Genomic DNA, 14448 nt, shown 5'->3' with positions numbered 1-14448 from the left:
ATGTGATTATGGAAACTAGATAAGTATAATTTGGAATTATAAGCGATGTATGTTTGAGAAAAGAATTTTTTTAAAAAAATTAAACTAAAAAAAATTAAAAAAGATAACAATTTCAAATATAATTGTATCCTTTTTCATTATCCATTTTTTTATGTTTAAGAATTTCTAATATTTTTTAGACACTTGTAGCTTTTCTCCTGCACAACTTTCTCAGTGCCAAACAGAAATGCATTAGGCATTTATTAGATTTCTTAAATGTCTTTTTTCCAGAAAATAAGTTTTTTTTAAAAAAAAAAAAAACCACTGCGATACGAGGCAGCTCTTTTTGTTATTATAACAGAAATGGTTTGTAGTTTTGCAATGGTGCAGGGTCTTCTATCTGCCACAGGATGGCACTCCAAAATAGGCTGTTTCAAAAGCAGTAGGCGCAACTAGAGCCATAGGGAGAATATTTTGTTATTCTATACGGTGCGGTGGACTAGAATTCCAGCTAGAAGGAATTCAGAGATTGCGATTCCAGACCAAAGGTAATTCCTGCTGCTTATTCCCATGAATTCATGCCTTGGTTTGTTCCTCAATGATTCCCTGAGTCAAACCCTGCTTGGTCAAAGCCCACCTCTGTTGTGAATTTCACCAGTCCATATTTGGAGTCTTTCCTCCAAAGTCAGTGTGATATTGCTCAGGTTGTGCAGCAGAACACTGAGGTTACATGCAATGTCAACTTTAAGGCTTAGATGCAGAGGCCAAAACCAGCACTGGGTCAACGGGGGACGGGGATGGGGGCTCATGAGTTGACCCAGTGAGTGAGGGCTGCGGAATGGCTAATGGAGGGAATTAGTAGGTGAACAAGTAGGTGGGTATATTCTGCAATGTTACATTTAGACCACACAAGCACAGAAGTTGGTACTGAGCACAAGATTCAGTGTGTGGAGAATTTCAGCATGATTTATTCTAAAGTGACTCTGGGCAGCATCCAACAAGGCGGTTACACCCCCGCCAATTCTTTGTGCCCTGCTGATTCTGTTGCACAAGCGGCCCCCACAGCTTGCACAACGGTCATGTCTGGAATGGGGGCAGGGCAGCATATCTCATATGAGGGAGCTCCGCTGATCTGTCCTGAACAAGAAATGAGTGTTTCTGCTCATGTTGGAGCTTCCTTTCAGAAGCGCTACATCTCCGTTGCGTATGCGGTGGGTCCGGCTTGTGCAACAGAATCAGTGGGATCCACCACTTGAAGGAGGCAATCGACAGGGTGGAAGAGAAACAGCAGAGGTTGGATACTGCCCATTCTCTTTGCCATCAGGACTCGGCTGTTTCTACCTGCCTTGCCACATCCCCAGCCTTAGGAGTCTTCCTACAGAAGATGTTGCTATTTGGGTGTACGTGAAGGCATTTGTGCCCACACAAGGAACATCAGTCCAGGGTGAGGCATTCCTCTTCTGCCTCTCCTGGTGCTCTGCTGCCACGAGACAGCCAGGAGGGGAGTTCCCATGAGGGTGAGGGTGCCCTTACTTTGTCAAGGACTTGGAGGGTCTCTTTCTGCTTCTTGAAGATAGGCTGATACAAGTGCTTTGAGTATCTTATTGCCAGGTCTCTTAACATGGCCTATTTAGTGAATTGTTCCATGTGAGTATATGTTACTATTCATTCTGGTTATTCTTAACTGACCTACTGGTACGCCTTAGGCTTATTTAAATTTGACATGTTCTAAATAAACTGTAATGGAGTTAATGTAGTGTTGTAATGTACTATAATTAAGGCCATTGTATTTGTTTATTTGGTGAACCACTTTGAGCACAGCGTATTGTGGAAAATGTGATATAAAAAATAAATGGACTATGACTATGTTCTAGCTGTTATGAAGGTAGGCTTGAAATATGTGTGGCCAAAGGCTATTTATTTATTTATTTTATTTATTACATTTCTATACCGCCCAATAGCCGGAGCTCTCTGGGCGGTTCACAAAAGATCTCTGATGACGAGAGATCTCTGCAGAGATCTCTGATGACGGGGATCTAAGCAGGTCAAGGGGATGAGCTTCAATATGGGGTTTCCATAGTTTTCATAGCATCTCATTGTTACCTTGGCTTGAGTGCCACCTTGAGAGACATTTTTTGGGCAGGGTATCAGTCAACCAATAAATAAATATAGGCTAACAGAAGCAAAGTAAATTGTGCAGGAGAAGTGAATAAAGGAAGGACAACAGCTCCCTGGCATACTCACATGCCTGGCAAGCTGAAGATCCCAGATTTGATCCCCAGCATATCTGGTTAAAAGGTTGTAGTAGAACTTGAGAGACAAAATTGGCTCATACGAAGTCAGACTATTTCATTTTCACATCTTCATAAATCTACACAGCTTGCACAAACTGACTAGGGTTCAGAGTTTTTGATTTACTTCCTGAACTTTAGTAGGTGGGTTTGAGGAGAAATTGGGGTGGGGGGGAGCGAGTACTAGAATGGCAAGGATACTAATTGTTGATTTGCAGAGCTGGATAACAAGAGGATTTTCAAGATTTTCGGCATTCTAAGGTTATGGGAATCCTCCATGCCCAAAGTGTCTGCAATGTTCTGCTTCTCTTCATTTGTGTGGCAAAGTGTAGATATTCCATGGTTAAATACACAAAAATACTTGATTTTAATCACACTTTCTTCTGAGCGATGGTTGGTAGGCCTGGAACCTTCCATACGTTTTATTTGAATAGCTTCTGTGTCCTCAGCACATCACTTTGGAACAGTCTAATTTAACGAACAATACCTTTGTCTCCTTTGGTGCACGTCTTCCCATCGTCTTCACGGATGTAGCCTTCGTGACACTCACATCGATAGCTGCCGAGGGTGTTGACGCAGGTGTGGGGGCAGAGAGGTTCGCTGCTTGTGGTGCACTCATCAATATCTGGGAGGGGATGAATGCCACAACGGGGTGTTTTCTTTCATTTTTAAAGGAGGAAATGGAGTGATCAGAAAGAACTGGGCATGTTTAGCCTGGAGAAGAGAAGATTGAGGAGAGACATGATAGCACTCTTCAAATACTTAAAAGGTTGTCAGACAGAGGAGGGCCAGGACCTCTTCTCGATCCTCCCAGAGTGCAGGACACGGAATAACGGGTTCAAGCTAAAGGAAGCCAGATTCCAGCTGGACATCAGGAAAAACTTCCTGCTGTTAGAGCAGTACGACAATGGAATCAGTTACCTAGGGAGGTTGTGGGCTCTCCCACACTAGAGGCCTTCAAGAGGCAGCCGGACAACCATCTGTCAGCGATGCTTTAGGGTGGATTCCTGCATTGAGCAGGGGGTTGGACTTGATGGCCTTGTAGGCCCCTTCCAACTCTGCTATTCTATGATTCTATGAAAGAAAGACTTCCTATAAACTGTGCATTCATTCCACTGGATTTAGAAAGGGACTGTCCATTGCATGGAGAAAGACCCAGGTTCAATTCCCAGCATCTTCAGTTAAAAGGATCAGGTAGCAGCAATGTGAAAGACCTTGGCTGGGGAGTTCCTGCCTGTCAGAGTAGGCAGCACTTGGCCAAATGGACAAATAGTCCAACATGGTTTAAGCCTGCTTCCTAAGTTCATAGATTGGACTCATTTAAGGACAGCCTCAAAAGTGAGGTGTACACATATAATCATAGAATAGTAGAGTTGGAAGGGGCTTATAAGGCCATCGAGTCCAAACTCCCTGCTCAGTGTAGGATTCCACCTTAAAGCATACCTGACAGATGGTTGTCCAGCTGCCTTTTGAATGCCTCTAGTGTGGGAGAGCCCACGACCTCCCTAGGTAATTGGTTCCAGTCAGGAAGTTTTTCCTGATGTCCAGCTGAAATCTGGCTTCCTGTAACTTGAGCCCATTAGTCTGTGTCTTGCACTCTGGGATGATCGAGAAGAGATCCTGGCCCTCCTCTGTGTGACAACCTTTCAAGTATTTGAAGTGTGCTATCATGTCCCCGCCCTCAGTCTTCTCTTCTCCAGGCTAAACATGCTCATTTCTTTCAGTCTCTCCTCATAATGTAACAATAAGTTGTCGTATCCTATGGTGTCCTTCCGTAAATTCAAATAGCGCTAGCAGAACTCAACCGAATCTTTTCTTTGAGCAAACAGTTTCCCATTACTCTTGTGCAACTGATTGTGCAAGTAGCTGCACAACTGCAAAGCCGATGGAAGGAACCTTGTGCAAGTTTGGGAAGGAAACTGCCTGCGCACGGATGTCTTTTTGTTGTTGTTACCTATTGACCAAAGTCACATCCATAACTTGGCTTTGGCTATACCCACTGCTGATATGCAGACTCTGATGGGTTTCAACCACATAACGTGAATTTGGCCAGAAAAGGTTCCCCATGTGTGGTGTATAGGATTGCAGCCTCAAAGGCCAGATCACAAAGAAAAAGGCTTGCAGAATTTTGCATGTACATCTGTGAAACCACAAACCATAATGCCACAACATTTGGATAAGAACAGGAAATTCCAGAAGCTATCTCTTTCTTTACTTTAAGCTTCTATTTTAACTTGTAAGGGAAAAAAATCTGCAAGAAGAAATTGTGCTGAAATTTCACCTAAACAAACAACAATCAAATGAAGTCTCAGGAATTTACTACATTAGAGGCAGCCAAATTCAAGCTCAAAATGTTAAAGGGCACAATCTGATGCGTATTTAGACAGGAAAAAGTCCTGCAACTTCCAGCATGGCTGGGAAATGCTGGGAGTTGTAGGACTTTTTTTTCTGTCTAAACTTCTATAGAATTACACATGAAAGAGTTAAAATTTCCCCAGTGTTCTATTTCAAGCCATGTTACCCCAAAGAGCTGGACCTCACCAGTTAAATATACAAGGTCCAACATATTCTATTATTCAGTTATCCAATTCAATATTGGATGATACAATGCAATATTGAAAAATACAATACAAAATTCTGCATTATCCAGTGAAGCCTATGCCAAGATGTACATTTTTAGATATATTCCAAGAGCAATCCTTTCCACCCACCTAAGCAATAGGGTTTCTCTCTGTTCCTGTGTCTGTCACGGTCATACCGGTAACCAGGATAGCACGTGCACAAGACGCGTCCAAAGTTGTCTGTGCACTGCTGTTCACAAGGCGCCTCTGCACAGACATCATAGTCTAAGGAAGGGGAAAATGTTTGTTATTAGCTGTACAATGCTACCAAAGGAATATAAAATTAATGTATTTTTTATCTTTAAGTTAACATAGTAATAGTCTCAAGTTATTGATCAATGAAAGGTAGGCAATAGAAAACTTTTCTTTTTTTCTAAAACTTTTAGAACTTGATTTTGACCTTACTTTTATATTGTTAGTTTTATTGTCCCCTGTGCCTGGTTGGTGCATTCCCTTCTCTTTCTTATTGTTTATTACGTTTTTATTAGAATGTAAGCCTATGTCTTACATTCTAATAAAAATCTTGCTATTTTATTATTTTACTATGTACAGTAAATGTACAGTACAATAGGTCTTGCTATTTTATTGTTTTACTATGTACAGCACCATGTATTATTATTATTATTTATTTATTTATTTATTTATATTGCACCATCAGTGTACATGGTGCTGTACAGAGTAAAACAATAAAATAGCAAAACCCTGCCGCATAGGCTTACATTCTAATAAAATCATAATAAAACAATAAGAAGGGGAAGAAAATGCACCAAACAGGCACAGGGTAAAACTAACAGTATAAAAATCGAAATCAAGTTTTAAAAGCTTTAGAAAAAGGAAAGTACAAAATGTACATTGATGGTGCTATATAAATAAATAAATAATAATAGGCACTGGGTTCCTACTTTTTGACAAAAACCTTGTCTAAACAAGCAAAGAAACAGATGTGCCTGAAAAGAGAAGTTAAATATAACTGGATATTGTCCATCACTTTCAGGGTATTACTGTAAAACATTTCTGAGAAAGTTATCTGGAAAGAAAAGTTGGTTAAAATAAATATCCTGACAATTAATCATAGGTAGTTGTGAGGTGAGTGTTACGTTGCTGAGATGCTGGAGGTATCAGTGAATGTATTGTCTCTATTTCCAGAACCACAATTGGTGTTTTACAGGCTGCAAAGGCTATAAAGCATAAAGGCAGAGCTAAATGTTATCTGGAGATAGGTAGCAGCTGATGAAAGCAGCAGTTCTGCATCATCTCCAACTCCTCCTCCTCCCTGTCCAACTTCCTGCAGTAAAAGAAAATGGATTTTGTAATGTCAATGTGCTGTGAGCTTCCAGGTTTGTTTCCGAACAAGACTTTCTATCGTGCCAACGCCCTGTCTCATTCACAAGATTTTATGGGGGTCCAGACACTGTCCTCTTCCACTCACAACCCTCCTGTTTTTTCCCTACTCTTTCTTCCATCGATTTTCTTACCACAGAAAACCACCAGACACAGGCAGGATAGCTCCACAATGCCTTCGAATTGGTAGTGCTCATTAGGGATGTCTGAGGTCTCTACAACAGAATCAAATGTGATCAGATTTCTGTGAATCTGACCTGCGGATTCTGTAGTGGACTAGCTTTTTCCTAGTCACACAGATTCTGTAGACTTGCAGGCCATTTTGTTTTTAACTTTTGGAGGAGCTGTGCGAATGCACACTTGGACACAAACACATTTTCACTAATGAGCATTACTGCAACGGCGCATTTGCAAACAAACAAAATTCTTGTACAAGAATCCCAATGCTGTCAATGATCAGATGATGGAATAGGATGCACCTGACAATCTGCAAAACATAGATGGAACAGATTTTCTTGACATGAACCTACTCGAACTCTATGTTCAACATCTAAGGTCCTCCTCTGAGTGCCTACTCTGAGAGAAGCTTGGAGGGTGGCAACAAGAGAGAGGGCCTTCTCTGTGGTGGCCCCCCCCAACTGTGGAACAATCTCCCTGACAAGGCCTGCCTTACATCCTTACATTTCTAGTTAGGAGCCAGCTCAGCTCAAAATCTGGACATCTCAGTTCCAATTCTTCGGCTGTTGTTTGTAAGTACAGGGAATTTCAGAGATTAATAATTTCACATCATACAGCAAATTAGTACACGTTATTGGGCAGAGAGGAGGAGTTACTCTATGGGGAGAAATGTGTTTGGTTCACATTTTATTTATTTATTGCATTTTTATACTGCCCAATAGCTGAAGCTCCCTGGAAATGTGAACTTCCCTAATTTCAACATTTCAAACCAATATGTGAACCAAAACTCAGTTATGTTTCAAAATTTGCTGTTCCCTGCATTTTGCAATTGAGTTCTCAAGTCAAAACATGAGCACAAAATGCCTATATCAGGGGAAAGTACGTACAAGAATGTGTATAGTCATGAAAATAACGTTCAGAAATGCATTCTGTTCGGGAAATTGCTTGAAAAAAAATCTACATACAAAAATACAGGTATTAGAAGAAATGTAGAAAAAAAATGCATACAAAAAACCTTACAGCTCACGACAAACAGAATTTAAGGTTGGAAATATTCTCAAAGGCTATGATGAAAAGAATTTATGATTGGAAAAATAAGTAACTGAGAGAAAACAAAACTGATAGATTCATCCATTCGTAGGGAGAGGCGGGTAAGAAATAAATAATAATTATTATTATTATTATTATTATTATTATTATTATTATTATTATTATATCCAGTGATGTCTAGTTCAGGCCCAAAATGTTTACTGATGCTAGTCAGCTATTGTATTTGGACTTCCCTTGAAGGGAGGAGAGCTAGACTAGAACAGTTCAGGTTGAGAAGTATTAGCAGCTCTGTCCACTCATCCATTCATCCATTCAGGTCTCCTTCAAATGTGACACTGTTCTCTCATATGGAAATACGCCTCATTTTGTTACGTTCCTTCAAAAATCAACTTTATGTCATACAAATGAAGTCCCTAACTATGAAGTTCCTAACTAGCTTTGGCTATTGGGCAGTATAGAAATGCAATAAATAAATAAATAAACTGGTGGTGTGTGCATGATGTAACTGAGCCCACTACATTGTGGATTTATCATTGAAGTCGTTCCCTACCCTATTTCAGAGATCAGTTTTTCAGAGCAGATGATGCCAAGTGTTTTCTCAGTGTTGACAACAGAGCCAAGATAGGTGAAGTCACTGATTGAGTTTGGTCACCTGCTAAGATTTTTATCTACAGTTTGGTTTTGGCCCAATGCATTATCAGACGTGTGCCTGGCTGCCAAAATTTCCAAGACTGTGAGCTGCTAAACCAGCACATCTGTCAACGATAAATCAACCTGATAAAATCAAGGTGAATCCTTTCGTTGACTTCAGCGGGCCTTGGTTCACAGTGAGAGTGTGTCAAGTTAAGTACATGCATCTGTCTTGGCAGCATGACACTGATAACAGTACAAGATCGGTCCTCGACTGCCAAAGCAGAGAACGCATGGCCCATAAAACACGACTGTCCAAATAACGCACAGTATGTGCAAAGCTTTAATAAATGAAGCACAGGCTGAGCTCGTCTACAAAGTTTCCCAAAAGAGGTGCAAAAGCAACAGCACTCCCATAGATGCTAAACCACAGATTTTATTCAGTTAAAGCCGTGCCACCTAATGGTCAAAGCAGACATCACTTTAAAACTTTGGGCTCATCTATACCAAGCAGATATTCCACTATGACAGTGGTATGAAAGCGGTAAGGCAGGAGCCACACTACTGCTTTATAGTGGTATTGAAGTGCACGGACAACTGTTGGGACCCATGACAAATACCATATACTGCTTTCATACCACTTTCAGTGTTGTATCCTGTTTGGTGTAGCTGTGTCATGGGCCCCAACAGTTGTCAGTGCACTTCATTACCACTATAAAGCAGTAGTGTAGATCCTGCAGTGCACTTCAATATCACTATAAAGCAGCAGTGTGGCTCCTGCTTTTTATATACCGCTTTCATACTGCTTTCATAGTGGAATATCCTGCTTGGTGTAGATGAGCCCTGTGTCTAGCAGCTACATCTCCCCACCCTCATTTCTTTTTACTCCAGAATATAAGCATCATCATAATAATCATTTTATTTGTATGCCGCTTTTCCATGGTAAAAACCATGCTCAAAGCGGCTTACAGCAACATCAAGAAAAAGAACATAAAATACAGCAACATTTCCAGATAACTAACCATTACAAATCATTTAAATAATCATTCAGTTAGGCTGAAGATGTCACAGTAAACAGACACCAAAATTAAACAATCCACTAATATCAAAAGTGAAATTCAAAACCATTTCAATAGGGATAAAAATAATTTATCTCAGCTAAAGGTTACCCCAAACCCCAAACCTAAACAAGACCCTACCCTGATGCCCCTTTAGCAGTAGGAGCAGCCCTTGTCATTTGGGGCTCTGTCCTCCCAGGCCAAGTGAAAGGGAACCAGGAAAAGGAACAAAGTCCAGGGGCATGTCTACACCAGCCCTATATCCCGGGATAGTCCCGGGATCGTTCCTGTGAATCCAAATGCCACACAGGGGATTCCGGGAGCAGGCAGGGACGATCCCTCCATTTTCCTGGGATAAACCTTAGGTGTAGAAAGGGCCATGGTCTTGCAGGACTCAGAGCTGGATGGTCTTCATATGCAGGGGGTCTGATCTGTAAAAGGATCCTAGCAGTGGGAGCAAAAGGCTTTTAAGATCTGGATCGGGGCCCTGCATCTACTCTAACGTTAAAATGGAGGGTGGGAAGACGTAGCTTCTAGATTTAAAGAAATATCTGTTTTGGCCCTAGGAAAGCACCGACTCTTTTCAGTGCTGTTGAGTCTGAGTCCCGAAGGTTGGATTCAGGGGAGTGTAGAGGCAGAGAGTAAAAAAAACCCAGGAGAGAATGGCATTTAAGCACCACATTCTGTCTGTTAAGGGGCTAATGAGCACGCCCATAGCAATTGTGAGTGAGAATCAGTGTGATGTGATGGAGAGGGATTTGAACCCAGGTTCAAATCCCTATTCAACCGTGAAACTCACTGGGCCAGTCACTCCCTTACTTCGCAGATGGATCATGTGAATAAAACAAAGATATGGGATCACTGGAGAGAAAGGGCAGGATACACTCTAATAAATAACAGAAAACAGAGACAAGTATAAAGAAAGTCCTCTTCTGTCAAACCTTTTGAAAGTAAGTCCTCTTCTGTCAAGCTTTGAAGCCTCAGAACCACAAAAAGGTGTTGAATAGTCTTCTTCTTGGTGGCCTGAAGACCATTCTTTAGATTGGACCATCTTAGACACTCACCTTCGCGCAGTTCTTTTCTGCATCAGAGCAACTGTCCGAGACACTGGAAGTCTGGGATATCACAATTTATACCTTCTACAAGAACCTGCTGCTTCCTAAGACATGTTTCACACAATTGGCTCATCAATACTACCTACCACCAATCCCCCAGAAGAGCTGGACAAAAGAAGGCACCACAATGGCACATGCAGAATTCATCACATGTCTGTAAATGCCCATAATGTGGAGACTGTCAATAGTGATGGGAACATTGATAAACCCATCTGCATCAGGGGAATATACAAAATCACCAGCGTCATACTGGTGGATAGGGATGTGATCGTGACCCATTGGGTGAGTCTTCATATTTACTGGCTAAGTAAATGTTTGATCCTTCATTTATTAATAGCACAGGAAGCCACTGCAGTGACAAAAGTAGGAAAGTAAAGAACATTTCATCACATACCTTCGGGGATGCATTGTCCAAGAACAAACTTATAACCTTTGCAGCACTTTTTCCTGGAAAGACAAAAAACAAAACAAAACAAAGCATTTATGAAGGACTCGGTAGATTAGGAGCCCAGTCCTAATTTACAGCTGTAGAGCTTCTACAGAAATTTAATGAACCTTTCCAATAGGATTGCAGCTGATGAAAATCAAAGAACCAAGGACTTAAGTTATAGTCCAGAAAGGCCAGTGTGACTCAGGGAGAATGCCATTCCTTTATCTCCAAGTCTCGAGGCACAATAATTAATCACAATAATCACAATAATTAAAATCCTCCAACATAAAATAAGAATTTGATACTGGTATGAAAATGCAGTTCTGAAACTAGCACAGCAAAGGCAAAATGAGGTAGTAGAATCATGGGGTAGTTGAGCGGATTTTCCCTGTTTGACTACAGGAGGGGGATGTCATTTTTTAAATGCTCTCTTGTACAAGTAAGTAACTAGTACACCAAAGAGAGAAGTTCTTGACCTGCCTACTCCCTGATCTCCTAGTTTTATACTTGGAGAAAGGTTATTTTTTCCACAGAAGACATTGAAAATGTGATTCCTCCACCTGCTGTCTGAAATGGCTCAGTCCATTCTATCATCATCATCATCATCATCATCATCATCATCATCATCTATTTATTTATTACCCACCTCTCCCTCTGGATCGAGGTGGGGAACAACACTAAATAAAATATACATAAAATTAGTTAAAAGAGAATATAAAACCAATACATTATTAAAATAACTATCACAGCATCATAAAATTCTTAGGTTTAAGATTCATCTGGGTAGGCGTGCCAGAAGAGACTAGTCTTTACAGCTGTCTTAAACTCTCAGAGAGAGCATTAAGCTGACGAATCTCCTCCAGCCTGCCATTCCACAGTCTGCGGGCAGCAGAAGAAAAGGTCCTCTAGGTAATGGTTGTCAGCCTAGCTTTGGCTGACTGAAGTAAATTCTTCCCAGAGGGCCTGAGTGTGCAGGGCAGATTGTACGGGAAGGTGATCCCGCAGGTAACCTGGACCCAAACCATGTAGGGCTTTAAAGGTAATAACCAACACTTTATACTTCGCCCGGAAACTAATTGGCAGCCGGTGAAGTGATTTTAAAGTTGGTGTCTCATCTCAGGTCTCTCCTAAAATAATGGGATGGAGACTGCTGAAAATCAGATCTGTCCTAATGCAGGACTGCAGCTACTCAACCCAGAACTATTGCAACAGGAGTCCAGATCACAAGCAGAAAATTGCCTCAGCCTTGGGGCAGGAGAGCCTTTACCTCAGATGTGCAGAACCTCAGGCCAAATCCAGCCCACCTAGGCTTCTAATTGGTCCTCCTGGCTTAACCAGACAATTATGTCCCCTTTCCCCAGACTGTCGGACATTTACTGGTTTCCTGGCTTTTGAGTGTTTTTCTCCCCATTCTAAAAGGCTGAAATACTTCTCCTTAGCCGTTGTTATTAGCAATACAAGCTTTAACCTAAAATATGCTGGTATTTTCAGTATTTTGGCCCTGCCCCCTTTTCCTCTGGTTCCGCCCACCACTGCAATGCAGCCTCCAAGAGCAGCATGTGTTCTTCCACAAAGACCCTTCTTCAGCACAAGCCATCCCAGTGCTGGCTTCCAATAGGGGGTCCTACTTTACAAAGGGCCCTCCTCTATTTGAACGGCTGTTCTGCCCAATTCTGGTAACCATAACAACTGTTGTTCATCCACAGCTAGCACCTGTAGATTGAGCAGGTTGGCACAAAGGTTACCTGGTCACAGTCTTCCACCCTATGGAGAGATGTACTCTATTTCTGTTTAAATTATATATATATAAAAAAATCTAAATTTGCATCTATACATATGAGCTAGCATATGCAAATTCTATGCACATCTTTTGGAGATGTGTTTCCTCTTTATTTAGAATCCATAAGTGGCAACCCTAGTTCCAGGGACCCTGTGCAACGTGTCCTCTGGCAGGCCTCCTCTTCTGTCAATGAATTGTTCTCCCTTGCCATTGGGTCTTGTTGGGTTCAGCGGGCAGTGGTGACAGCCAGCAGCAGAACTCTGAGCAGTGGCAGATGGCTAGATCTAGCTACAATTTTAATTTCTCACAATGCCCCCGACATCATGTCACTCCAGGGCATTGTGGGAAATTAAAAATGGCAGCCCTCTTGGCTAGGTCCTACTGCCCAGCAGTGCTGAGAACACCATGTCAGAAAAAGAAAAAGAATTACAGGGGAACCAGGGCAGCTGTCACTGGTGAGCCCTAGAGAGGTACCGGGGCCATCATCATCATCATCATCATCATCATCATCATCATCATCATCTGCCTCTCCCTCTGGATCAAGGCGGGGAACATGACAGCTGCCCAAGGATTCTGGGTGCTGAATCCAGCCCTATGTACAATCAAGGCTATGCACATTTATAGGAACGGGATGCCCTAAACATGTGCTCCGTTGGAATGCCTAACAAATCGCTCTGACTTGATAAAGGACATTGACTGGAAAAACAATTTAAAATTCTGGCTACTGAGACATGCAAAATTGAGTGCTCTAAGTTGACGTCCATGACTTAAAGAGAACAGAAAACAAGATAGAAGAGATTAATAACATATTTTAAACCCCTGAGGGATTCGCGTAACATGTGGTCTTGATGTTCTGGAAAGAGGTCCCTTTAGATATGAACAGGATTCTACATGATCTGAGATTTTTCATCCAGCTCAAGATATGAACATGTTCCGGATGAGGGGGAAAGCTCATGTGTTTCTAATACTCTGCAGTCTGAACCAACTGGTATCACTTGCCCATGTCTATTTTGCATGGCATAGCTATGAGGAAGGGGCTGTGATGCGTGGTAATCTTTAAGTATATGGGAATACCTTGTTTCCAGACCTTTTGGTAAGCATGGTACACTTTTCCCCCTGAATTATAATTGAAGCCTCATTTCACTCGTTGCGTTTGAAGTATGTACAAAATGAGACCTGCAATACAATATTGTAGTGTGGAGTGCTCCTGTTGAAGCCAGCCAGTCATGCCGTCTTTTAGGATAATCTCTATTTCAGCCTTGCCCAACTGGGTGCCCTCCAGGTCTTTTGGACTACAATTACCAGCACCCTGACCACTGGTCATGCTGGCTTGAGCTAACAGGAGCTGAAGTCCAAAACATATGGATGGTACCAGGTTGGAGGACATTGCTCTAGTCCATTCCCCACTCCACATCCTGGTTTTCCATTCTCTCGCACAACAGACAACATCCTGTGGAGATTGAGAATGCTCAGTCCTCATTGGGCTGGTTGAGGGGTGTGTGTCCCCCTTCCCCCCATAATATTTAGGGGGATTTCACTGCAAACCTTGGAGTATCCCCAAGTCTGCTGATACCTTGCCCTCTTGTGTTGTGCTGTTTTGGCTGGAAAAATAACGACACCTCTGGACTTCAAAAATAAAGGGCACAATAGTAAGAATGATTTGACCTCAGAGCCCACCTTTTGGCATGTGGCACTGATCCAAGCGTGCCTCCTGTGTGAAACTATGTAGCACAATGCAGCCCCCTGTGTGGGCAAGAAATTCTGCAGCATCTCTGAGTGTCTCTACATTAAGGAAAAAACCCACACTCTTACCATTTCTTCTTCTTGTGGGGTCTTTCTTTGTTGACTATGACTCCTTCAGACAGCGACCAAAGGCAACCATTTGATTAGGAATTGAAAACTTCCCCTCTTGGCAATGTTCCATAAAGTTAAAAGAAACAGCACCATTTAGTGGTCCACAGTATCACAGTATTTTA

General features: G+C 41.9%; 1 protein-coding gene across 1 annotated transcript in view; it reads right to left on the bottom strand.

Moving 5' to 3' along the window:
* The window catches only part of CCBE1 (collagen and calcium binding EGF domains 1), a 175727-nt gene that overhangs the window by 19067 nt on the left and 142212 nt on the right, over nucleotides 1-14448 (bottom strand). Inside the window, exons 3-5 of the mRNA XM_063128796.1 lie at nucleotides 10657-10709; nucleotides 4982-5116; nucleotides 2758-2895 (exon numbers count right to left, since the gene is read on the bottom strand). Coding sequence (XP_062984866.1) covers nucleotides 2758-2895; nucleotides 4982-5116; nucleotides 10657-10709 — 326 coding nt within the window. The remainder of the gene's footprint in view (nucleotides 1-2757; nucleotides 2896-4981; nucleotides 5117-10656; nucleotides 10710-14448) is intronic.

Source organism: Elgaria multicarinata, chromosome 6 (genome assembly GCF_023053635.1).
Source record: "Elgaria multicarinata webbii isolate HBS135686 ecotype San Diego chromosome 6, rElgMul1.1.pri, whole genome shotgun sequence".
NCBI lineage: Eukaryota > Metazoa > Chordata > Lepidosauria > Squamata > Anguidae > Elgaria > Elgaria multicarinata.
Note: the sequence above shows the minus strand (reverse complement) of the source record. Positions and strands in the feature narration are given on the sequence as shown.